This window comes from Notechis scutatus, chromosome Z (assembly GCF_049901735.1).
Source record: "Notechis scutatus isolate UNSWTSFEM ecotype Mainland chromosome Z, rNotScu1.2, whole genome shotgun sequence".
NCBI classification, from domain to species: domain Eukaryota; kingdom Metazoa; phylum Chordata; class Lepidosauria; order Squamata; family Elapidae; genus Notechis; species Notechis scutatus.
Genome location: NC_142025.1, coordinates 90,014,924 through 90,039,573, shown reverse-complemented (window position 1 = coordinate 90,039,573; position 24,650 = coordinate 90,014,924). Strand labels below are relative to the sequence as shown.

Sequence of the window (24,650 nt, the reverse complement as noted above, 5' to 3'; positions counted from 1 at the left end):
ATACCAAAATCATGGTAAACTAATGCTAGATAAATAGGGTAAGCAATACTCGATTCATCATCTTTGCCCAATGGTTCTAGATAATTTGAAAACCTCCATATTTTTATAGATTCTAAGACAGCTGTTGGATATGTTAGACTTTTGTTCTAATAATCCTTAGCTGGTATACATGTTGGCTGATCATTTGCCTCTGCTCAGGAAGAGTCACAAATAACATGTCAGCCTTACCCCTATAAGCCCTGCATATCTACAGAGGTCAGTTTTATTTCCAGAGAGAGATTAGCCCCGTATTGTAAACCTGTAAGACTGATTTAGTTAAACTATTACCATACTTTATTTCAAACATTTTGAATTGGTATCTGCATGGATGTTTGCTTTGGTTGTTTGTATTTCAATAGCATTTTTTTTCTTTAAAATTTAAAAAGTGACTGAGATATTTTTCTAAGGAAATTTCTTCCTCTGAAAGGCTTCTTTCATCTTCATGCTTACCTGTGGGGGGGAAAACTGCATTCCCCCCCACAGATCTTTTTGTCCATTGACTTACAACAATTCATTTAGTGACTGTTCAAAGTTATAACAGCAATAAAAAAGTGACTTGTGACTGTTTTTCACATTTATGACCATTGCAGCCTCCCCATGATCAACATTCAGATGCTTGGCAACTGATTCATTTTGATGATGATCCCAGGGAATAAAGCAACCTTCATAGCCATCTTGCAACCTTCTAACAGGCAAAGTCAATGGGGAAGCCAGATTCATTTAATAGCCATATTACTAACATAACCACGTCAATGATTCCCTTAAGAACTGTGGCAAGAAAGGTTGTAAAATGGAGATAAGCTCAGTTAACAAGGGTCTTACTCAGCAACAGAAATTTTGTATATCAGTATATCAATTGTGGTCATAAGTCACTACCAGTATTTCAGCCTTTTAAAGTTTTTTCTGTAAATAACCTCTCTTTCAGAAGTGTCTATAAAACATTTATAGTGGAAATCACATTTGAGAAGAGTACTGTGAGTCAAGCAAGTATAGTATTTTAACACCAACACTTATCTACTCAATAATAACTGACCATATTTTTTGCTTCTTGTAGAGTTGATCAAAAGTGTTACCAAGCAGGGGGTAACTGTTGGAGACTTACTTCAGGAGGGTCTTTCCTACCTGGATACTCGCACAGATTTCTGGCAGCAGCAAAAACCTATTTATGCTCGGATCAGAGATCGCAAGCTTATGTTGAAAAGATGGACCAGAGATCAAAAGCGGAAGCCCTCTGAGGTGGCAAGATACATACTAAAGAGCATGGAGGACATTGATATGCGTAGGTGGCTCAGGTGAAAATGGGGACCAGTTAGAATTTATTAATGGGATTGTTTGTGTGCTGCCTGAAATAAGATAGAACTGCAATGTTTAAAGAAACAGGATTGTCCTAAGTAAGAAAATTTGCTTTCAGAATCCTTCCAATTTGTTTTTTGTCAATTCTTTGACATGATAAACTATGTAATATATGTGTGACTTCTTAATGTATAGAATGTAATATTTTTGTATGCAGAATCATATTTCTTACTAAAAAAAAGTCCTCAGCGCCTATTAGTTATTATTCAGTGATACTTCTTGTTCTTCTGAGAACTACTAAAATATTATTTCCTATAGCCTCAGATTGATCTCCATCTAGTGGTAGCATATCTCATATATATATGTGTGTGTGTATGTGTACATGCATGCGTGCGTGTGTGTATAAAATATATACTGTATTTTTTGCACTATAAGACGCTTCAGATCATAAGATGCACCTCGCTTTTTGTGGGGAGAACAAGAAAAAAAAAATCTGCCTCCCAGCAATTTGCCTCCTTGCAAAAGCTTGGTCAGCACAGCTGATTTAGCATGAGCAGCTGATTGGCGGTTGGATCGACTTCCTGGAATACCACCAATCAGCTCTTCCAGTTTGCGTGGATCACCGCTGCTGCCATCGCCTCTGCCTATTGCTGCCTCTGTGCGCCCCATTTTCAGCCTCAACACATTTTCAGCCTCCATGCATCCTGTTTTCGGCCTTCATGCACCCCATTTTTGGCCTCAGCACATCTCGCCCAAGCCAAAAATGGGGCACACACAGGCCAAAAATGGGATTCATGAAGGCCAAAAATGGGGCGCACAGAGGCAGTGATAGACGACGGCAATCCCTATACGGCAATAGGCACCCTGGAACAGCTGATTGGCAGTATTCCAGGAGGCCAATCCAACCACCAATCAGCTGCTTGTGCTAAATCAGGCTGTGAAGCTGACCAGGCTGTTTACTGTTTGAGGCAAATTGCTGGGAGGCAGAGGCCAAAGGGTGGGGGCCGATGGGTGGGATTTCGGCAATATTTGCTCTATAAGATGCACAGACATTTCCAGCCACTTTTTTTTGGGTGGGGTGCATCTTACAGTGCGAAAATTATATGTATTCAAAATTCAAATCAATTTTACTGATGGAAGAAGAGGTCTAATAATTGACTTTAGTGGGGGGAAATAATATTTCTATATACTATAATATAGCAGATTCCAAAATCCATTTTTTGATATTATCTGAATTTCTTTTGACATTTTCTGGCATTGTTTGTTGAGAGAATTCTTCTTTTAGAGATATGTGAAATGTATCAAACTCCAGGCAAATTTAAGAATGATAAGAGAAACTATGCTGGTTCATCTATAATCTAGCATTCTGTGTCACTCATTACCCAGCCAAGTTTGTTCATGAATTTTCATGCATGGAGAGATTTGGGAGGGCTTTTATTTAGAAAAAGAAAATAGGAAAAATTAGAAAGATAAAAGAATAATACAATTTAATGCATAGGTACAATAAATGATTCATGCTTCATTATAATCCACATATAATCTAAAACTATAAGCAATGCATGAAAGTATCTAAGATTTTTCTTGCTGATATTTGAGCTATATTTCATGATTTAGGAGTTATATAGGAATCAATTTTAATGCCATTTATTGTTCTGTCTTTTATCAATGTATCTAGTTTCTTTTTAATACCACCTAAATTAGTTAATATCCTTAAACCTGCTTAGAAAAAATTGATAAATAAGTATTTCATATGATCATCCTGAATCTCTGTGCATTGTTTCAGTGCATACATGCTTGAGTAGCATATTTGCTCATGCAGAATTCCCCCCCCTCCTTCTTTTTCTCCTAAGTGCTGACTAGTGGCTGCCCTGAAAGAAGTTGCCAGAAAGCTGAGCAAGTACTGAAAAAAATCCAGAGCTGGTCCGATGATGAAATCCCCAACAGGAGCGAGCTGGTTGGAAATCTTTACAGCTGCATTGGAAATGCTTACATTGAGATGGGGAATATGATGGCAGCTTTGCAGAGCCACCGTCTAGATCTGGATATTGCCAAAGAAAAGTAGGAAAGAAGCAATCACTCAGTTTTTGTCTTTCCTGGGAAAAGCAAAATTACCCAAGGGATTAAGATATATTAGCTTGTTAATGATTAGAAAACCATGTGTGATTAACATATCAGTGTATGCACTACTCCTGAGCTCCTTGGAGGAAAGTTTCCATTGCTAGACAAGTCTGTCCTGTCTAACTTCTCTACAATATCTCTACTATCTTGAGTGTAGAGTTATTTGGAGTGGTTAAGAAAGATAAAAATAACTGGAGTTTTCCACTGTACAACTCTCTCTCAATTGCTGAGGCCCTTTAATGATATTTTATGATGTAAGGACACTAATTCCAAGATTTACGATAAACCTATAGCTTTGAGATAATTTTACTGAATTAAATTATTTCTGTTATGATTTCACTCTCCAATAATTTAAATATTCAGCATTAGCCATTAAAAAAAAGTTGAATTGCTATACTGCCACATTGCTCTCTTAAATATATGAGAAAAAACATTTTTATAAATATGTTCTTAACAAATAATTTAAAACATGAACCGTATCATGTAACTTTTTTCTTTAGTCTTCTTTTTAAAATCAGTTATTTATATAATTGATTTGTTCTTATAATACTTTAAACAGCAGCATAATATTCCAAGTCTGATCTGCTGCTTTGCACTGTTTAAAGTAGAGAAGGGCAACTTTGGCAGAAGCAGAAAAGATACTCATGTTTGAGAGAAAAAAATTATTTTGATCAATGACTGGCATAGTAAGAATAAAAATACAGTAAAATACAATACATTCGGCATATAAAATTAATAAGGGGAACTAAATACAATGTAAAGTTACAAATATTAAATCTATAAAAACAAATTCAACTAAACCTATTTAGGTAGTCCTCGGAAAACATCCAGTCACTTAATGGCCATTTAAAGTTACAACAGAACCCACAAAAGCTTCATATGACTCTGTATTCGTTAAATAGTGTGTTGTCTGGGTACAAATAGTTTTAGGAAATAACCATCAATAATCAGTTTTAGGAAAGTGTTTATAACAATATTTATTACATTGATATTCATTCTATCATAATGATCATAATAATAATAATGATATTTGCTTATCCAGTTTAACAAGCCTCCCTTTTTTCATTGTTCCTTTTCTTATAGTCCCATGTTTCTAATTTCTGTTTTTGTCAGCTAACCATTGGTAAAATAAGTCCAAAGTAAAACAGTATTTTCTTCTTTTTCCTTAACTGTGTTAATCTATCCATTTCTGCACATTCTAATATTTTTTTAATCACATTTTCGACTGTAGGGGTCTCTTTACTTTTCCAGTGTTGTGTAAATACAATTCTGGCTGCAGTCAATATATATAAAATCAAATATGTATTCCCCTTGTTATACTTATCTGGTAGCATTCCCAACAAAAATATTTTTGGTTTTAAATCAATATGTTACTTTACCATTTTTTTCCAACCATGTATATATTTTTGTCCAATATTCTTTTGCTTTTGGGCATGTCCACTACATATGATAATATGAACCAGGTATATGATGGCATTTCATATCAGGAGCCTCAGTGGCGCAGTGGTTAGAGTGCAGCATTTTCAAAATTATTCTTGCTTTTTTCCCTTACTAAATAAATCTTAATATTGTTTTATTTCATTCTTCAAAATATTTTTTCCAGCTTTATCGGTATTGTTTGAAAGAGATATAATAGTCTCAATAAAATGTTTATTTTTATGGGAGCTATTTTTCCTGTCAATGACAGTTGCAAGGTTTTCCACTTCTCCAAGTCTGTTTTAATTTGTTGAGTCAGTTTATAGTAATTATCTTCTTTAATGGTTGAATATCTTGCCGTTAGATGGATTCCTAGGTATTTAACTTTCTTGACTGTCTGAAATTTATCCTCTTCATTAACTCTTTTTCTATGTATCTGTAAAATTTTTAACTAAAATTTTAGTTTTTTCTTTATTTATTTTCAATCCTGTAACTTTGTCATATTCTTCTATTTTTTTTATTAATTTGTGCCCATTTTTAATGGATCTTCCAGGCCAAATAATGTGCAAATGCCTGTCGCTTATATTTTCACTTTTTTATTTCTATAACTTTATTTTCTTTGTCTTGTCTAAGATTTCTATTAAATACTTCCAGTGTCAATATGAATAGAAGAGGGGATAGTGGCCATCCTTGTCTTGTGCCTGTTTTTATATTAAAGTTCTCTGTCATATCTCCATTTGCCATCGCCCTTGCTATTTGCTTATGATACGTTGCCTTATTAACCATGTTGATGAATCTCTCACCAAAGCCGATAAATTTTCATTGTGATAACATAAATTGCCAATTTATGTTATCTAATGCTTTCTGTGTGTCAAAGAAAATTAACGCCATTTGCTTTCCACGATGTGCTTCATAGTATTCCAGTGTGTTTAATATCACTCTCATGTTATTTTTAATCTGTCTCTTAGGTAAAAATCCATTCTGGCCTGAATGTATATATTCATTCAAAAATCTTTTTAGTCTTTCTGCTATTATTGAAGTGTATATTTTATAATCCGCATTCAATAAATATATAGGTCTATAGTTTTTTATCTGCATGATGTCTGAATCTTCTTTTGGAATTGGGGTAATATTTGCTTTCATCTACGAATTTGGTACCTTTGCTTCTAACAATACTTTGTTATAAACTTCTAACATTGGTGGTGGGCCTAAAGTATCATATAAATATTTATAAAGTTCTGCCAGTAGCCCATCTAGTCCGGGTATTTTATTATTCTTTTGCCTCTTAATCGCTTCTGTTAATTCCATCATTGATATTGACATGACTTTCACTGTTTCAGGTATTTTAGGTAGTTCAGCTTTTCCCAAATATTGTTTTATTCTCTCTTCTGGAATTTTATTTTACTGCTTTTATAATCAAGTTTTGCATCTACAATTGCATTGAAATCTCCTATCATACAAATACACTCATATCCCAGTTCTATAATTTTCTTGTGTAATTTTTCATAAGAATCTTCCTGTTTATTATTTGGTGTATATATTGCTACCAAAAGTATCTGCTTATAGTTCATTGCTACCTCCACCATCAAAATTCTCCCCTCTTCATCTACAAAGATTTGTCTAGCATTTATTGTTTCTTTGATATACTGTATAAGGCCATACCTCTTTTCTTTTGCTGTGCTAATCCCCAAGTCTTCAAACACTGTTCTCTTGATAAATTGGTAATACACATAGGCCCACCAAACCCCAGAGTTTAACCACAAAGGCTGATAAATCACCAAAAGGAGAGTTAAGCAAAGGAAAAAAAAATTCTGCTATTTCCCAGTTTCTATTTACTTTGTCGGTTTAGCTTCAAAATAAGTTCAAAGAGCTACATTGTTTAAAAAGATTACAGTGTTTCTCTCTCTGTCTCTGTTATCCTGTATAAATAATTTGCCGATGAAGGTGTTATTTGTAGCAAACAGGCTAATCTTCAGCAGACATTCAAGGTCATCCTTTTACTTACTTTCACTTCTCATTGTTTTTCTCTACCTGTAGATGTCACTGTTCCTCTATTTCTCTCTTTTTTCTTTCTCATTAACTTGTAATGTATTATTTAATCCAAAACTGTTCAAAAGTCCCAGGGGTTAAAATTTCGTATTCAAAAAAGTTTTCAATTTAATCAATAGTGTAGTTAAAATCCCCAAGCCAACTTTCCTGGCTTTAAACTTCTTTGTCTTTCCTGAAAGGTTATCTTATCCCTGTTTCCGATTCTATAGATAGCTCTCAGGCTTGCTTGCCGCTATTCTTGGGGGGTAGAAATCAAACAATTCCACTTCCTCCTCTTTCAGCCAGACTAGCTTTAAGAGGGCAAGTTACTCAACAAAAGTTGGAAAAATCTCACCCAGATCGACCATACTGTTCCTCAGTTTTTTATGCTTGTTTCATCGATCAGCTGTCACAGCTTTGGTTAGACATGTAATGGCCATCTTTTTCTTCCCGCTGGATTGAGAGCTTCCTCCAGATCAAACAAGGAGTTTGCGGTCTTGTGATCGACAGAATGTCCTCTCTATCTTCATCACCCCTCCAGGGTGACTTGGGTCCCTCAGACCCTCCTGGCAGGTTGAATTCAGCATGATTCCATGGAGCTCTGTGGAGATGCATCATATCACTGTGACATCAGCCAGAAAGCTTCATGATTCTGTTTCAAAGTTATGGTGACTGAAGTTCCCTGCAGTCATTCATCATGACCAACTACAAGGATCTTATCCCTTCACTTCTCTCTCCCCATCCTGTCCTGACTGGAACCTGTACGTTTTGGCTTGCTCCCCATACTTCCTGGAAGCCATTTTTAGTGCTTCAGCAATTTCTTGCAGAAATGGCAGATGCTTTCCGGGCTTTCTGCTCTGCTCAGTTGGCTGTTGAGAGATTACAAACCTTTCCTGACTCTTGCTAGGTCTTTGGAAAGCCAGCTGCCTACATGCAAAGGTGGCAGCTTCAGGATGAACTTCCCCAAGTTTTTCCCTTGCTTAAGTGCTACCTGTAGGATACCCTTTAGGATCCAGCTTCTGCTGCAGCCATTTGTTGCATATTTGTGCTGTAGCTGCTTTTTGTTTTGAGATGGATTTTTTTTTCAGCTCCTCCACACAAACAAGTTGCAGAAAGGTTTCCCCCCTTGCATCCTTCCTTTCCTCTATTCTCCCTAGCCTGGCAGTCACTTGTCAAGGTAAGAACTTACAGTTTTTGTCATCAACTTGCCAGACCTGCAGTAAATTTAGCAAATGAGGTGGCTAAATGGGATTGAGATTGGAGAGCAGAGGTGGGAACATTCAACAAATACGCCCTCCCAACTTTTTTGGATTTCTTTATTGAAATCTGGGTTTCTGGAGGAGGGAAGGGGTTAAGCAAAGGAAATGTTGTTTCTCCCAATATCCAACTGATGGGGCAGAGATTCTTTTCTCACAGAGGCTTGTTTGGAAGCCTCTCCGGTATTGGAATATGGCACTAGGCATAATCTATCTGGGCTCTTCCCTTGATTGGAATGCTTTTGCTTTGTAAAACCTTTTGTTGCTTGTCTGCTTCTAGACTCAACAAGGTGGCAAGTTTCCCAGAGCTTCCTACACTCATGAGGTACTCCATGCTCGCTTAATGACCCATGCATTTGAATAACTGGCACTAGGGAGAATGGTCTGAGAGCCATTAAGTGAGGCTGTCTCACTTAATGGTTGTCACTACTTGTTACTGTAGTGGTCAGTTATGGTTGTAAGTCAAGGACTACCTATAAACCTACCAACTTTTCAATATAAAAAAGTATTAAGTAAGATGCAATAAAACATTGTATGTAAATTTTAACGTGTGGTAATGCAATATTAGATAGGCATATATTCTCATGGATAAGTAAACAAATATCCCCTTTGGATATTTACAGGAAATATAGCAGTAATTAGAGACATTCAAGAAGACTCTACAGTATCATTTCTCTCAGACAATACATATTAAAGATGAAATAAATCTGAGTTCCCTAGACAACTTACTGTTGTTGTTTTTTTAGACTGCAAGGGCAAAGTTACCAGAGCAAAATGTTGTGTATCCTTTTTCTGGTTTGGATGATAATGATGATGATACTTTTATTTAAAATTTAATAATTTTAAGAAGATACTTGGTTGATATCTAGGTTGCTGGCAACTACCTGTATCAACCATGAGTACCAGTCAATATTAGTGATACATTTTTAAATGTTCCATTGACTGAGTTTCATGTTTAATGAAATAATAATGATAATAATATGACAACGGAGTGGAAGGGACCTTGTCCAACCCCTTGCTCAAGCAGGAGACCCTATACCATTTCAGACAAATGGTTTTCCAATCTCTTCTTTAAAAACTGAATTCACAACTTCCGGAGGCAAGTTGTTCCACTGATTAATTGTTCTAACTGGCAGGACATTTCTCCTTAGTTCTAGGTTGCTTCTCTTTTTGATTAGTTTCCACCCATTGCTTCTTGTCCTGCCCTCAGGTGCTTTGGAGAATAGCTTGACTTCAGTGGTGAGATTCAATTTTTTTTACTACCGGTTCTGTGGGCATGGCTTGATGGGTGTGGCAGGGGAAGGATACTGTAAAATCTCCAGTCAGAGGTGGCATTTGCCAGTTCTCCGAACTACTCATAATTTCCACTACCGGTTCTCCAGAACTGGTCAGAACCTGCTGAATACCACATCTGCTTGACTCCCTCTTCTTTGTGGCAGCCCCTGAGATATTGGAACACTGGTATCATGTCTCCCCTAGTCCTTCTTTTTTTTCTTTTTTAATAATACTTTTTATTATTTTCCATTAATACAAATCATTATTACATTTTTGACTGCGTTTACATCCACATCTGTTGTTGTCTTATGTTTCTATCATCTATTCGTACATATCATCAACAATTATTATATATACATATCATCAATAGCTATTATATATATCTCTCACCAGTGATTAGTAATATCTAACATTATTTATTCTACATACCTACATTTCTATGTATAATTTTTTTGAGTATTCTATATAATCATTCTGTTTCAATTTTTATCTCTGTTTTCTAACCATTCATACCATCTATGCCATACTGAGTAGTAATCAGATTCCTCTTTTTCCTTCATTTTAAGTGTGAGCATATCCATTTCTGCACAATCTGCTATTTTTTGTAAAACTAATTCTTCTGTTGGGATTTTGGACCCTTTCCACATTTGCTCATAGGCTATTCTGGCCGCAATAAGAATACGTAATATTATATATTTTATCTTTTTCGGATATTGATTTTGGATTATCCCCAATAAGTAAAGTTCTGGCTTAAATTCAATTCGTTGTCCGATCATTTCTTGTATCCAATCTTTAATTTTACTCCAATAAGCCCTGGCCTTAGGACATAGCCACTACATGTGATAAAAGATACCATCAACTTGTTGGCACTTCCAACATTTTGGGCTGGTATTTGGATATATCTTAGCTAATCTTGCCGGGGCTAAGTGCCATTGATAAAACATTTTATATAAATTTTCTTTATATGATGAGGCTGTTGTTAGTTTATAGTTTATGTTCCATAGTTTTTCCCATTCTTCTAAATTTATATTATAGCCAAAATGTCATGCCCATACTATCATAGTGTTCTTAATCTTTTCCTCTTCCATTTTAAAACCTTGGGTATTCTCCAATATAATATGCTTTGGATATAAATTTTTGTTTTGATCCCAATACAATTTTGTCCAATTGATTTTGCCCCATATCAAATTCAAATTCTTCTGAGTCTGTTTTATATCTATTTTGAATTTGAAGATATGGCCACCAATTGTGATTCCTTGTTTTTTTAAGTTCTTGATTTGATTTTAGTTTTCCTTGTGCATCTAATAGATAATTATAATTTACCATTTTCCCTAAATCTAATCTGTTTGGGTGTATTATGGCCTCCATGTTTGACAACCAACGTGGTATTTTCATATAGTGCTTGTTCTTAATTTTCCTCTAGGTTTGTAATAATGAATCTCTTATTAAGTGCCTATTGAAATAGGCACGTGTTTTATCTTTTTCCCCCCACAGATATACATGCCAACCTTCTTGGAGGTCATGACCTTCTATTGTTAATATTCTTTTATCTCTTAATTTAACCCAATCTTTAATCCAATTTAGTATCATTGTCTGATAATATAATTCCCATTCTGGTAGCCCAAAACTACCTCTGCTTTTATTATCCTGCATCAATTTTACGCATTCCATCATATTAGTTGTAAGTCTGTTTTAGTCTTCTATTTACTCTTGCTTCCCTCAGTGGTCTTGATCATAATCCTTCTCTTCTTGGATGTTCTCTCTCTTCCTTATCGCTTCTCTCCTGTTCCTCTTCTACCGTGTTTCTCCAACAATACGGCCTCCACCAATAGGAAGGCCCAACATGTTTTTTGGGCATAAAATCAAATTAATCCCCTCCCCCCAAATTTAGGCCTATTTTAAAATATGCAAAATAAGGGGGAAGGGCGGGGAGACTTGCCGTTAGGAGCGCCTGGAATTCCTCGCCACCAGCCGCTCCTAACGGGCGATCATGACCAAGCACAGAGAGCTCCCTACTCCCACCTTTGCTGCAGACACCTTTGGCACCCGCCGCTGTTGCTTTCCCTTCTGCCCATTACGCCGCCACGTTTGGAGCTGGCGCTTCCATGTTTGGAGTGCCGCCGCCATTTGGAGCTCCAAGCGCGGAAGTGGCAGCTCCAAACATGACGGCGGGCGATCTTTTTATTTTGGTCCGTGCGAAGTTCAGAGCGAGCAAGAGAGGGAGACTGCGATGCCTCCATCCGAGATGGCAACCTCACTAGTGGATCACAACGTGGCTGGAAGCCCGAATCGGTGGGATACGATGGCGATCTTTTTGGAGCGAGAGGAAAGGGAGAGAAGAGTTGCGAGGCGTAATTTGCAGGAGGAAGTGGGTGTACCCCACAGCAGGGAGCCCAAGGAAGAAGGGCGGTAGGCAACGGAGAGCGTCCAGTAGCTCCGGAAGCAGCCTAGAGACGCGCCCGGGAAGAGGCGCAGATGCTGCCTTGTAGTCCCCAAGCCAATTGCGTGCGCCGCCTTTAGTTATGTGCGCTCCGCGCTTTGGGCATCTCCGTGTGATCGCGACCCTGTCCTTTCCACCTGGCGCCCTTGCTGCTTTCTGGCTCTTTAGCAACCGGCTTCGTGTTTGGAGCACTGCCGCTGTTTGGAGCTCCAAACGGCGGCGGAAGCTCCAAATGCGGAAGCTCCAAACATGACGGTGGGCGATCTTTTTATTTTGGTCTGCGCGAACTTCAGAGCGAGCATGAGAGGGAGACTGCGATGCCTTGCTAAAGAGCCAGAAAGTTTGGAGCTGCCACTTCCGCGTTTGGAGCTCCAAATGGCGGCGGCACTCCAAACACGGAAGCGGCAGCTCCAAACGTGGCTGCGGAATGGGCAGAAGGGAAAGCAACAGCGGCGGGTGCCAAAGGTGTCTGCAGCAAAGGTGGGAGTAGGGAGCTCTCTGTGCTTGGCCATGATCGCCCATTAGGAGCGGCTGTTGGCGAGGATGCAAGGGGGGGAATTAAGTCACCCCCCGAAAAGACGGCCTAGCCATTTTTTCGGGGCTCAAAAAAAAATAAGGCCCGGCCTTATTATGTGAGAAACACGGTAACACCTCCTGTTGTTGGTCTTCTTGTTGATTCCTGCTCTCCAATTATTCTTTACTGCTTGTTTCTTCCTCTCCTGCCAGTTGTTCCTATAGTTCCTGCGCCTTCTCAGTGGTGTCGATTCTTATTCTCCTCTTTTGCCAGGTCACAAGCATTCCTTCTGGCACCAGCCATCTAAACCAGATGTTTTGTTTTTTTAGGAACAATGCTAAGAATTTATAGTCTTAAGTCTCACTCACCTCAGGATTTGCTTTAGGGTCACAATTTCTTTATCTTTGTAGGTCATAGACTCATCTTTCATCATCTTATATATAATATCTCTTACATTTTTTCTCACGAATCTTATGTGAACCTCCCTTGGCAGTTTATTCCACCTTGCATCATTTGTGTGAACCCTATAGACCTCATCTATTTCCTTTGTAATCTCTTGTTGGTCCCGTTCCAGTGCCTCTGCAATCAGTTGCGCCATAATAGCTCCCAGGTCTTCATCTTTTGTTTCTTGCATATTTTGGAACCTCAAATAAAACGCTGCACGTTCCATCTCCAAATGGATTATTGAATCTTCCAGGTCTCTATTCATTTCCATCACTCTCCTGTCCATAGCTTCCATTTTCTTTTCTGTTTGCTCTGCCTTCTATGTTTTTTATTTTTTGTTCATTCTTTTCCATCGTTTGTTGCATCGTTTCTATTTTCCTATCTAATTTCTGAATGTTGATTTTCATCTCTCCCATTTCCATCTTCAAGTCAATGTGGTTTGCCAACATATTCTCTTAAGCATCGTTTCTTGGATGGATAGTAGAGTTGCTTGTATAGTTTGCATATTGGCAGTGTTACTCAGCTTGTCTGTAGCCAACATCCCCTCAATTGTTTTCTGTCCCACTGGGGATGCAATTGATACTGATGAACCTGAAATTGTTTTCTTTCCTTTTAAAGTTGTTGTAATACTCGTCATACTCTTTATCTTATTATATACTTCTTCCTACTTTACCATCCACAGCTTGCTTCTATCTACTTTAATTCTTCTGTTCCGTGCTTCTATATATCTAATTTAGGTTACTACCAATTTAAATTACTAATAGTTTCTAAAAATTTATCATATATTACTAACTTACTATATTCTATAATAAGCAAGAAAAGCCTGCTAGTATCTAATCTGCAGTCGGAAAAAAATAAGCTAAGAAAGTATTAAATCAAAGGATAAGTTAGAAGAATAACAGTATTAAAGAGAGAGAGAAAAAAAAAACAACACAACGGGTAGAAGGCAAAATCTATAACAAAGTTACTATTTTATCTTACTAATATCTACTACTTACTAATAACCCTATTTTTATATAAATACAAACACAACAAAGTTTCTCAATATCTATCAATTTATCTAAACCACTAATCAATTTTACTTAATTCATTTACTTAATTCATTAATCACCTTAGTTCATACCCTAGTCAAATTAAAAATTCATTAATCATCTAAAAATTAATTGTGCAGTTCCTTTCTTTTCAGGGCTAATTCCCAATATTAATTAAATCTTTCCTCTATTTTTCCAATTATTTATCCAAACTCAGTAATATATGCCACACTTAAATAATAAACAATTAATTAATCTAAATCATCAATTCATTTAGCATTTTACAGTAGCAGTTAGATCAGATTTTTCAGTTCATATATATTTTGTTTTGTCACAATCTATTGCATCAGCTGTCTTTACTGTCCTTTAAAGTTAAGATGGTCGCCTCCTTTCTTAGTCCAGCTCTCTTACTGTGTCTTCTTTCTTCTGGTCTTCTCCACACTTATAACCTCCACCGCAAGTCCCGTTTCCACAATCGCTTAGTCTACCAATCCAGTACTCAAATCTCGTTCAAACACTTTTAGGTAGCCAAATCCCACTTGCTCCAATGTCTTGCCTTTAAGTCCTATGTTCTTCCACACCGGATTGCCGCTTTTCTATTGGACTTCCGCCCCCTCTCCGAGACTCACAGTTCTGCCGATCAGTCTTTAAGATCTCCTCTTTGACAATCACTCTCTGCCTCTGCATGATCGCATTCAATAGTTATTTCGATGTCGATGCTGTTGCTGTTGCTATTATTCCGTCCTCATTTGGTGTGATCGCCGTGACTTCAGTCTGCCATTAATATGGCAGATCACTCACACGCTGAAGTTTGCAAACATTCCTTGCGGTGTGGCAGACAGTCGCCCTCACACCTTGGGCTTCCTCACAATTTTGCCAATTCCTCCAGGATTCGCGTGCCCCTCGGTGGGGGGGCCTCCAGATGCACAGATTGGGGACAAAAGAATGGAGACTGATCTTCTCTCCCCACACTGCTGTGGCGCCGCAACTGGAAGTCCCCTAGTCCTTCTTTTCATTAGACTAGACATACCCAGTTCCTGCAACCGTTCTTCATATGTTTTAGCCTCCAGTCCCCTAATCATCTTCGTTGCTCTTCTCGAACTTTCTAGAGTCTCAACATCTTTTTTACATCGTGGCAACCAACACTGGATGCAGTATTCCAAATGTGGCCTTACCAAGGCATTATAAAGTGGTATTAACACTTCACGTGATCTTGATTCTATCCCTCTGTTTATGCAGCCTAGAACTGTGTTGGCTTTTTTGGTAGTTGCAGCACAGTGCTGGCTCATATTTAAGTGATTGTTCACTAGGATGATAAGGGGTATTCTCACAGGCATGTAACATATCTACTCTCTTCAGTTCATTAAAAATAGGAAACATTGAGAAGTTTCCCCTGCTAAGTTTTGGAGATGTAAATTGAGGCTGCAAAATGGAAGCAAAGGTCACAAGCACACTATAAATCATAAACTGCTACTCATGTTTTAAAGTATTGTACACATTCATAGTGCACTATACATTAATACATAGAGATAATATCCAGGATTGGTAATGGCTGATGGTGTATTTTTGAAACAGTATCAGAACTTTTGCTTTTGTCTTTTTTGCAGCAACATGACTGATGCCATCTCCAGAGCCCTTGACAACATTGGTCGGGTATATGCCCGTATGGGCAACTTTCAGGAAGCCATTGACACGTATGTGGAAGTCAAACAGTGATATTGCCTTCTGCAGTAATAGTCTTCACTATTTTGTCCTATTTTAACTCCACCTGATCATAAATGATCAAGGAGAGCAATGTCAGTTAAAGAAAAGTAATGATATATTAACAGCTGTTAGAACTTATTTGTGCTGGGGTAAAAGATGGGAATCCAGGCTAGTGGGAACCTGTAACTCCCAAATGCTGTCCCATCGGTCCTAGCCAATACAGAGTTATGTCATTGGGTGGAACCGAGACCCCCTCACTCATAATCCAATGAATGTCCCAAAGAATGAGAAGATGCAGAAATTTTAATGCTAAAGGCTGAAACTACTATATTAAGAAAATTTTATTATTATGGAAACTTGAAATTGTCCTTGTTTTCTGAAAACTGGCTTACCATACATCAGAAGGTCTCCAAACTTGGCAACTTCAAGATTTGTGGACTTCAACTCCCAGAATGTTCCCAGCTATGCTGGGACTTCAACTCCCATAGCTTCCAGCTATGCTGGCTGGAGAATTCTGGGAGTTGAAGTCCACAAGTCTTAAATTTGCCAAGTTTGGGGACTCCTGCCATACATGGATGATGGTAAATAGCAGTAGGGTTGAGGATAAGAATTTTTGTATAATAATCATCACTGACAAAGGTTAATATTTGTCTCCTGAAGTCTTAGATGCCAACTCTCAACTGTGACAGATATCAATCATCTCTCCTTTAGACCTATACGGCCCCACCATTTTAATCACAATTTCGAATCTCAGAATCTCAGAATCCACCCTTAGGAAAGTTGAGAGATCTGTAACAATTGTATAAAAATGGAAATCAAGGGTTGATCCTAGGAGTGCTGACTATACTATCACTGTACTGGGCTTGGCAGAAGCTTTATAGGAGTCTAGCAAAATATTTTTAAAGGCTATTTTTTTTCCTGTATATAAATCTTTACATTTCTTTTTTTTCTTTTTTGCAAAGCTGGGAGGAAAAGATTCCTCTTATGAAGAGTAATTTGGAGAAAACTTGGCTGTTCCATGAAATTGGCAGATGCTACCTAGAACTCAACAAAGCAGCTGAAGCTCGAGACTATGGTGAAAAATCCTTGCAGTGCGCAGAGGAGGAAGGAGACATTGAGTGGCAGCTCAATGGCGGGGTATTGGTGGCACAGGCACAGGGTAGAGTTGCTTTGCATAAGCTTTAACCCAAATGTTTATCTTCATTGGCTGAACTGGGCCTCTTTGACATAGCAGAATTCCTTGTTCTTTTCTAATGAAAATCCACTTATCATTATTTGCTATATAAGATAATCTCTACTGATATATTTAGCTTGTTGCGGTAGAGAAAATGTTCAATTCAGCAACTTCAATTAGCCAAGTTATTGACAATCATATACATGCTCACTATTAAAATGCAAATGAACTCAACTCAGATTGCTGTTTAAAACTGCAGGATTGCTTCTATGTCTTGAAAACATAAGTGATCTCTTAAACTTTAAAATGATGAAGGGAGACAGCTAAACACCTAGTCAATTGCTTTTAATTCCTGCATTCAAAACGATTTGAACTAATGAACTGTGTTGTTATACAAAAAAAATAAAAACTTCATTGATATTAAAAATCAAATACTAAATCCTGGGCAGTAAAAACTGTAGTATCTTGTTTCCTGTACCGTACTCAGTAATAGTTTTGGAAATGTGTCACATGAACACTACATGTGTAAGCTTCTCTTTATCTACTCACAGTGAAACTGGAGGATTTTCAGTCTGCAGTCACATATTTTGAAAAGGCTCTAGAGAAGGCAAAACGTATCCACAATGATGCAGCTCAGCAGGCAATCATCATTGTAAGTAACATACAAATGGAAGATGGAAAAAAATAGCAGGAAGGATTAGGACCAGTGACTTCTTTTCATGATAAGTTGATAAGTTGGGACTTCCCAAAGTGCAGCTTATGGTTGCCCAGCTTATGCGTTTGAGAAAGTAAAATAGTACATGACATGTGATGCCTCTGTTCAGGAAGATAGTAAATCTAGAAGACCATAGGAGGCATGAGGAAAAGCTATTGATTCTAAAAATGGAAGGAAATGCAGTACTAGCTTTAATAGAGAATTAGTTATATAGGTAATCTTTGAATTATAACAGTTGATTTAGTGACCCTTCAAAATTAGAATGGCATTGAAAAAAGTGACTTAAGACTATTTTTTCACACTTATGACCGTTGCAGCATTCCCGTGTGATTTACATTTGGATGCCTGACAACTCATTCATATTTATGATGGTTGCAATGCCCTGAGGTCACCTTTTGTGAGCATCTGTCAAGCAAAGTCAATGGGAAAGCCAGATTTACTTAGCAATTGGGTTACTAACTTAACAACTCCAGTGATTTACTTAACAAATATGGCAAGAAAAGTCATAAAATGTGGCAAACTCACTTAACAAATTTCTCACTTAGCAATATAAATTTTGGGCTCGATTGTGGTCATAAGTTGAAGACTACTTGTATTCAGGGAAACATAGTATTTTACACAAGAAACTAAACAAAATATTGGGATATACAGATAGATAAGAAGTGCTTTCATGGGTTTTTGTAGCTTTCTTGAAATTGTTGGCTGGCTATTGTTGGAGAACTCAATAGACCTTTTGTTCTAAAAAGTCAATAAGGCTAAGACCTGTTTTTGTCAAGAGCTCCTACATTTTCCTTCAATTTCTGATTATGTGCTGCACAACTTACCTGATCCAACAACTTAATTGTTTCCCCAGTTTTCCACTCTGATGACTGGAAGATTCCAGATAACTAGGTTTGAGTTACATATGTGAGTTTCCTTGTGCCACTGTCCTTAAAGAAACAAGAGGGTTCGAACTCCAGTTCCTCTGTTTTTCCTGGTTAATCATATTTTACACGTACACATATCTATGAACTGTTTCAATATGTAAATTGCACACTAATGAAACTAAATACGCAAGGAGAATATCTCTTTAAATTTTTCTGAAGTTTTATATAGATTCAGACCAGAGGTGGTATTCAGCTGGTTCTGACCAGTTTGGGAGAACTAGTAGCGGAAATTTTGAGTAGTTTGGGGAACTGGCAAATACCACCTCTGACTGGAGATTTTACAGTATCTTTCCCCTGCCATGCCCATTAAGCCACGCCCACAGAAAAAATTTGAATCCCATCACTGATTCAGACTATTTTTTACCAGGCTCTAGATGAAGCCAACAAAGGGTTCATCAAAGAGTTGAAAGAAGAACAGAGACTTGAGAGGATGCGTGAATTGAAAGGTTGGTATATGTACCAAGTTGTTTTTTAAAAAAGAAACTTTATTGAATAAACATTAAAAACAATTGAACACAGTGTGACTTTTAGGCCATCATTTTGGACATACAAGCTATAGTATAGAGATACACATAACAGTTAATTTCCTTTTTCCCTTATGTTATTAGTATAGTGCTAGCTACATATTATTTCTATTTACATTTATCTACATTTATCTACAATTATATACATATTTACAACCGTCTTTTATTGTATTTTTATCATCTCGTATTTGTCTATTATATTCCATTCTCTTTGGGTTACAAAACTTTCATTCCTATAAAGCATCAACGCTTTGTTTTTCCTTGACTCTAGCCATTGATACATTTTACTCCAGACTTCATAATACTGTGTCTCACCCTTTTCTTTGATTTCTAAAGTTAGTCTGTCCGTCTCTGCACAGACTAATAGTTTTCTTATTATTTCTCTTTCTGTAGGTGTATCTTCATTCTTCCAGTTTTGGGCATACACCAATCTCGCAGCTGTTATTATATGTATCATTAAATATATTGTTCCTTTACTGTATTTCTCATTAATAATTGCTTTATGTACTAAGTTGATTACAGAATATTCCAGGCAAATGTGTTGCCAGGGTTCCATTCCTTCCTTCCTGGTTTTAGTGTTGTGGTAGGCTAACAGAAGTCAGCTTGATGGTCCCTCAGCTGTGAGTGTACCATAAGGATTGATATTGTCCCCTCACTGCTGGCTTTTTAATATCTGAAGAAATCACTAAGAGGTCATCCAACAATTTTGGATGTGGTGGCATTAATGTGCTAAGAATACTAATATATATATTGCTACCATGAATTGTGGAGAAAATGCTGTTGAAGTTTTACTCTAATATCTGAGGCTGTGAGAATCCAGATGGAAGGCAACAGCTCAAATTTAACCCAAACAAAATGGAATTTCTATTTGTACATTGGAATTCTCCCTAGGTGCCAAGTGGTAACCCTGTTGAACAGGCACTACCTATTCAGCTGTAGGTTTGTAGATTGGGGAAGTTCTTCCAGACTCATGGCTTCTGCTTGAACACCATGTAGAGGCCTCTAGTTGGGAAAACTTTTAACCAACTTTAGCTTATACACCAACTATTTTCTTACCTGGTACAAGCAGGACTAATGATAGTAAAGAACATTTTCACAGACTACTGCAATGTGTTTTACATGGAGCTCTGTTTAAATAACTATCCAGAAAATACAATTAGTCAGGGGTAAGGCACTTTGTGTCTTAATTGGCTCCTAATTTGGGACCAACTTCCACCTATATCCGTGATGGCGAACCTATGGCACACGTGCCGGAAGTGGCATGCAGAGCCACTTCTGCCGGCATGTGAGAGGTCACCCGGAAGAGCCTCATTGGGCATGCATGTGTGCCACCCGCCCGCCAGCTGATTGTTGGGTATCTGGCATGCATGCACGGGGGTGTATGGGATATGCATATGCATGCACAGAAATGTGCGGTGTCTTGTGCACATGTGCAGAGATCCGCGTAGCATGGGGGCACGCATGCACAGGGGGCGTGGAGGGGCTCATGCATTGCCTTCTAGGTGCTGGCACATGAGCATGCACACATGCACAATTTTCGGCATGGGAGCCCAAAAAGATTAGCCATCACTGACCTATATCGTGGGCTCTGCACTGGTTAAAGTTAAATAGAAGTGTATGTGTTAATCTACAAAGCTATGTATGACTTGATAACTGAATGCCAATGGGACTTTCTCCCTAAGTGGATTTTGTATAGCCTCTTAGATATTGTAAAAAGGGTCTCCTTGTTGACCCACAGTTTTGGAATTTTGGGGAACCAATGTTAGAAGATGCTGCTTCTCCATAGCAATTATGGAATAGTTTCTCCCTACCCCCCACTTACATTTTATTAAAAACTGAAGTTTTTTGAAGAGTCTTCAGTAACATTACTTGCATCTTCTGTTCTTATCATTTTCTCCTCTACTTTGCTTTTGGTTTTGCTTGGATCATTAGATTGTGGCCACATTTCCATAGCATAGCTTTCTGAGCTGATTAAGATTAAGAATCAGCTCAGTGTTAAAGAATAGATCACCCTATTCAACATATGAAATATCACTTCAAAACTGAATAAAAAGTGCCACGTTCCAAATTTTAAATCTACAAACTATTAAAACAAGATTGCACAAGATTACTGTTTGTAGCACACTATGATGCCTGTGGCCTGCTAGAAAAATAAAAAGCAATGAGAATGTGATAGCAATCAATTTAGCCATAACAAGAATACTATTTTTTGAGTTGTCTTTTGTAACAGATATAGAAAAAAGAGGAAACAGTCAATAGTATTTCAGAATGTTCAGGGATCAAAAACAAATTAATTAAAAGAAATAATACATTATTAATCCTATTGTGCTGAATAGAAAATAAAGGATAAAATGTGCAAGTAGACAATTTTAATTAAAAGTACAAAATCTCTGATAAGTCTCTATTGCCTGCATTTGTAAATAAACACTACAAATGTACTGAATACATAATAATCATGTCTCAAAAAAACATGGGCAAACCTTAAATGTTGGAATGCAATGATTTTGGATTCTGTACTAAAAGTGAATGGATAAGCATTGCAGTTGCAGAGAAAAGCTTGCCCTCTGGGTGGTAGTATTTCTCCAGTCTCTTATTGTTGGTTGGTAGGTAGCACTGCATTTTTCTCTTTTTGATTAACCAAATTTTTATATTCGATTTCAAGTTTAAACTTCAGTGTTGGTGCACATTAATTCAGTATAGAACTCTTCATTACTTTTCTAGAATTAATATCTGAGGATTGTTGTGTGGCCTCCTGTCTTTCTATTTCTCATAAGCCAGGAATCTATGCCCACTGTCAAAAAGCAATTGCATTATAGCAAAGGCATTGTAGGGGAAACGGTGGTATCAGAGGTGGTATTCAGCAGGTTCTGACCAGTTCTAGTGGAAATTTTGAGTAGTTCTGGAGAACCGCCAAATACCACCTCTGACTGGAGATTTTACATTATCCTTCCCCTGCCACGTCCACCAAGCCACGCCCACAGAACTAGCAGTAAAAAAAACTGAATCCCACCACTGGGTGGTATGCTATCAGTTTGGCCCAGTTCGCATGAACCGGTATCAAAAATTCCTACAGGTTCAGCGGTAGTAAAACAAACCCTCCCACGATCAGCTGAGAGGAGGAAAAAAGCCTCAAAGGAGAAATAAGAGAAAAGCGCAGAATTGGCCCTCCCACTGGGCCCTGCACTTTTCTTTATCCTCTCAGCTGATTGGCGTTGCGGCCTCAGCTGGTGTGTGGAAAGCTGTGTGGGTTGCGTTAGGTGCGCACGTGTTAGGTGTGTGTGTGTGTGTGCACACTATCACCGAACCGGTAGTGGAGCAGGTAGGATCCCACTGCTGAGGAGAAAGCACAAAAGAATAATATACCTGCCCTCAAAGTTCTGAATAGGAAATCAAAAGCCATCCATTTATGTTCCCTTTACAATTGACCTCACTTTTGGGGGGTTTTCCTTAGTAATCTTGCCTTTCCCATAGCTGTAAAATGGAAATATGGTTGAGAAGTCATAAACCTGAGAGTAGAGATGGATATAAACATTGAAATTCTATTATTTCCCAGAGTTAGAAGATGAAGAGGAGGAAGAAGAAGAGTTGAAGGAGGAAGAGCTCAAGAGAGATGCAGATGATACAGAAAAAAAGGAGGAAGCTGAAAAACTTGAATCTGAAGATGTGAGAGAGGTATTATCCCAAGAAGCAGAAGAGGTGCCTGCACCTGAGAATAGGGAGATGCAACAGATGGAGGGAGAACCAGATCAAGGAGAAACTGAGAAGAAAGGAGAAGAACATGAAGAACCTGAGGAAGAACCTGGGGAAGAACTTGGAGAAGAACCTGAGAAAGAATTAGAACCTGACCCAGAAAAACCGAGTGAAGAAACTGTAGGATAAGATTGGTGAAAATTGTTTTTGGCTTGTAATTTAGGAACTGTCTTCTTGTAGTAATCCATTTTGCCTCACAATATTTTCTCTCTACATTATCGCTTGTGATGTTCTGACTACTAAATAAAACACAAATAAAATAATTATTAAATGTATAATTTTATAAAGAGGTTGCAAGAATACAGGAAATATACTTCCATCAGAGGTGATACTCAGGTTCTGACCAGCTCTGGAGAACCGGTAGCAGAAATTTTGAGTAGTTCGGAGAACCGGTAGCGGAAATTTTGAGTAGTTTGGAATACCACTTCTGACTGGTCCTGCCCCCATCTCTTCTCCGCCTCCTGAGTCCCAGCTGATTGGCTAGGTCTTTTTTTTGTTGCCCTCCACAGGAGAACGGAGCTGGAAAGCAGGTTAGCGGGGTGGGGAGAGACTGGGATTTTGCAGTAACCTTTCCCCAGGAGTGGGGAAGGAATGGAGATTTTACAGTATTCTTCCTCTGCCATGCCCACCAAGCCATGCCACGCCTACCAAGCCACGCCCACCGAACCAGTAGTAAAAAATTTTGAATCCCACCACTGACTTCCATGTAGGACTCTTTAAAAAGTTTAGTTAATTCTGATAAAGAGCAATAATTCTGAAATACTTCATTTTATGTTGTAATGACGAGGCAGTCGAGTTGTTTGATCATGAACAACTGAATCATGATGATGATCTTTATTGGAGTCTAGTCTTGCATTTATACACATTTTTAGTTATCGTCCATCACTGGTTAACTTTGGTTACTGCTTCTTTGGTTACTGTTTAGCACAGTAATCCATACAATTAATTATCTCTAGTTAAAGTCTAACATATGTTTACTTTCTCTCTCTAATCCTCCTTTAGATTAGTGACTTTGTTTGCCTGAGTTGTATTTGCTTGGAAACATTCTTTATCTGAGGTTTGCCATCCGAGATTGGAACATTCCTGCAATTACAACTCTACAATTTTATATTTTTATATTGCTTTTGAATGAATAGCTCAACTCATTAAAATTAATCCTAGCTGCAAGACAGCTAAATGATTGAAGGATTCTCAAATCAGTTCACATTATTAATCTGAATATAGACAAAAAACAGCAAGCATCTGCAGAATGAAATCTTTCAGTAGTAATAATTTTGGATAGTAAGTTGCACAAGAGATCATGTTGTACAAGCAATTTAGATGTAAGTTCTACATTTTGGAATCTTCCTTCTGCAAAAGCTGAACCATATATTCAAGATTTTCTATGTGGAAGAAAAGATATTAAGAAATACATTGGTGAATACATGCAAGTAAAATAAAAGCTATTCAGAACCTAATAGTAATAGACATCTGTATATGAAAATGCTGCTTGTCAGTATCATAATTCCCTGTTATGAATGGAACAATTGTATTTTTCTGGGCACTCATAAGAAATTCAGGAGAGAAGTAAATTGTCCCAATCAAATTATTGTTGGGAATCAGCATTTTAGAAGTGGAACTTTTTCTAGGTTAAGATAATTCAGAACACGTCTTTTAAACATATCCTACTTGCAAATGTCAAAAATCATTATCAGTAACTTTCCTAAATATAATGGTTTAGTGTAATGGCTTTAAGAGTTAGATAGGCTAACTGGAGAGATAAGTTCCACAATCTGCCATTGCCTATATTAGGGCTACGCAACATAGGCTGCTCAGCTACATGTGACCTACCAAGTAGGCTTATGCTATCCATGGGCATATTTTTAAAATGTCAAAGTTAAACCACTGCCCTGAAACACATGCTGTTGACGCCTCATCACACCTAGCTTCTTTCTTTGTAGCCTGCAATTGTTTTTATTTTATCAATATGGCCCTTCCCTTCTATGAATTGTGCAGGCTTGATT

At 37.7% G+C, this 24,650-nt stretch overlaps 1 protein-coding gene across 1 annotated transcript in view; it reads left to right on the top strand.

Annotated features, from left to right (window-relative positions):
* ODAD4 (outer dynein arm docking complex subunit 4) overlaps positions 1-22,910 on the top strand; it is a 29,000-nt gene extending 6,090 nt beyond the window's left edge. The window contains exons 6-12 of the mRNA XM_087948098.1: positions 1,094-1,318; positions 3,183-3,390; positions 15,462-15,548; positions 16,521-16,717; positions 17,284-17,384; positions 18,741-18,819; positions 22,451-22,910. Coding sequence (XP_087804224.1) covers positions 1,094-1,318; positions 3,183-3,390; positions 15,462-15,548; positions 16,521-16,717; positions 17,284-17,384; positions 18,741-18,819; positions 22,451-22,776 — 1,223 coding nt within the window. The 3' untranslated portion in view covers positions 22,777-22,910. The remainder of the gene's footprint in view (positions 1-1,093; positions 1,319-3,182; positions 3,391-15,461; positions 15,549-16,520; positions 16,718-17,283; positions 17,385-18,740; positions 18,820-22,450) is intronic.
* Positions 22,911-24,650: the final 1,740 nt, after the last annotated feature.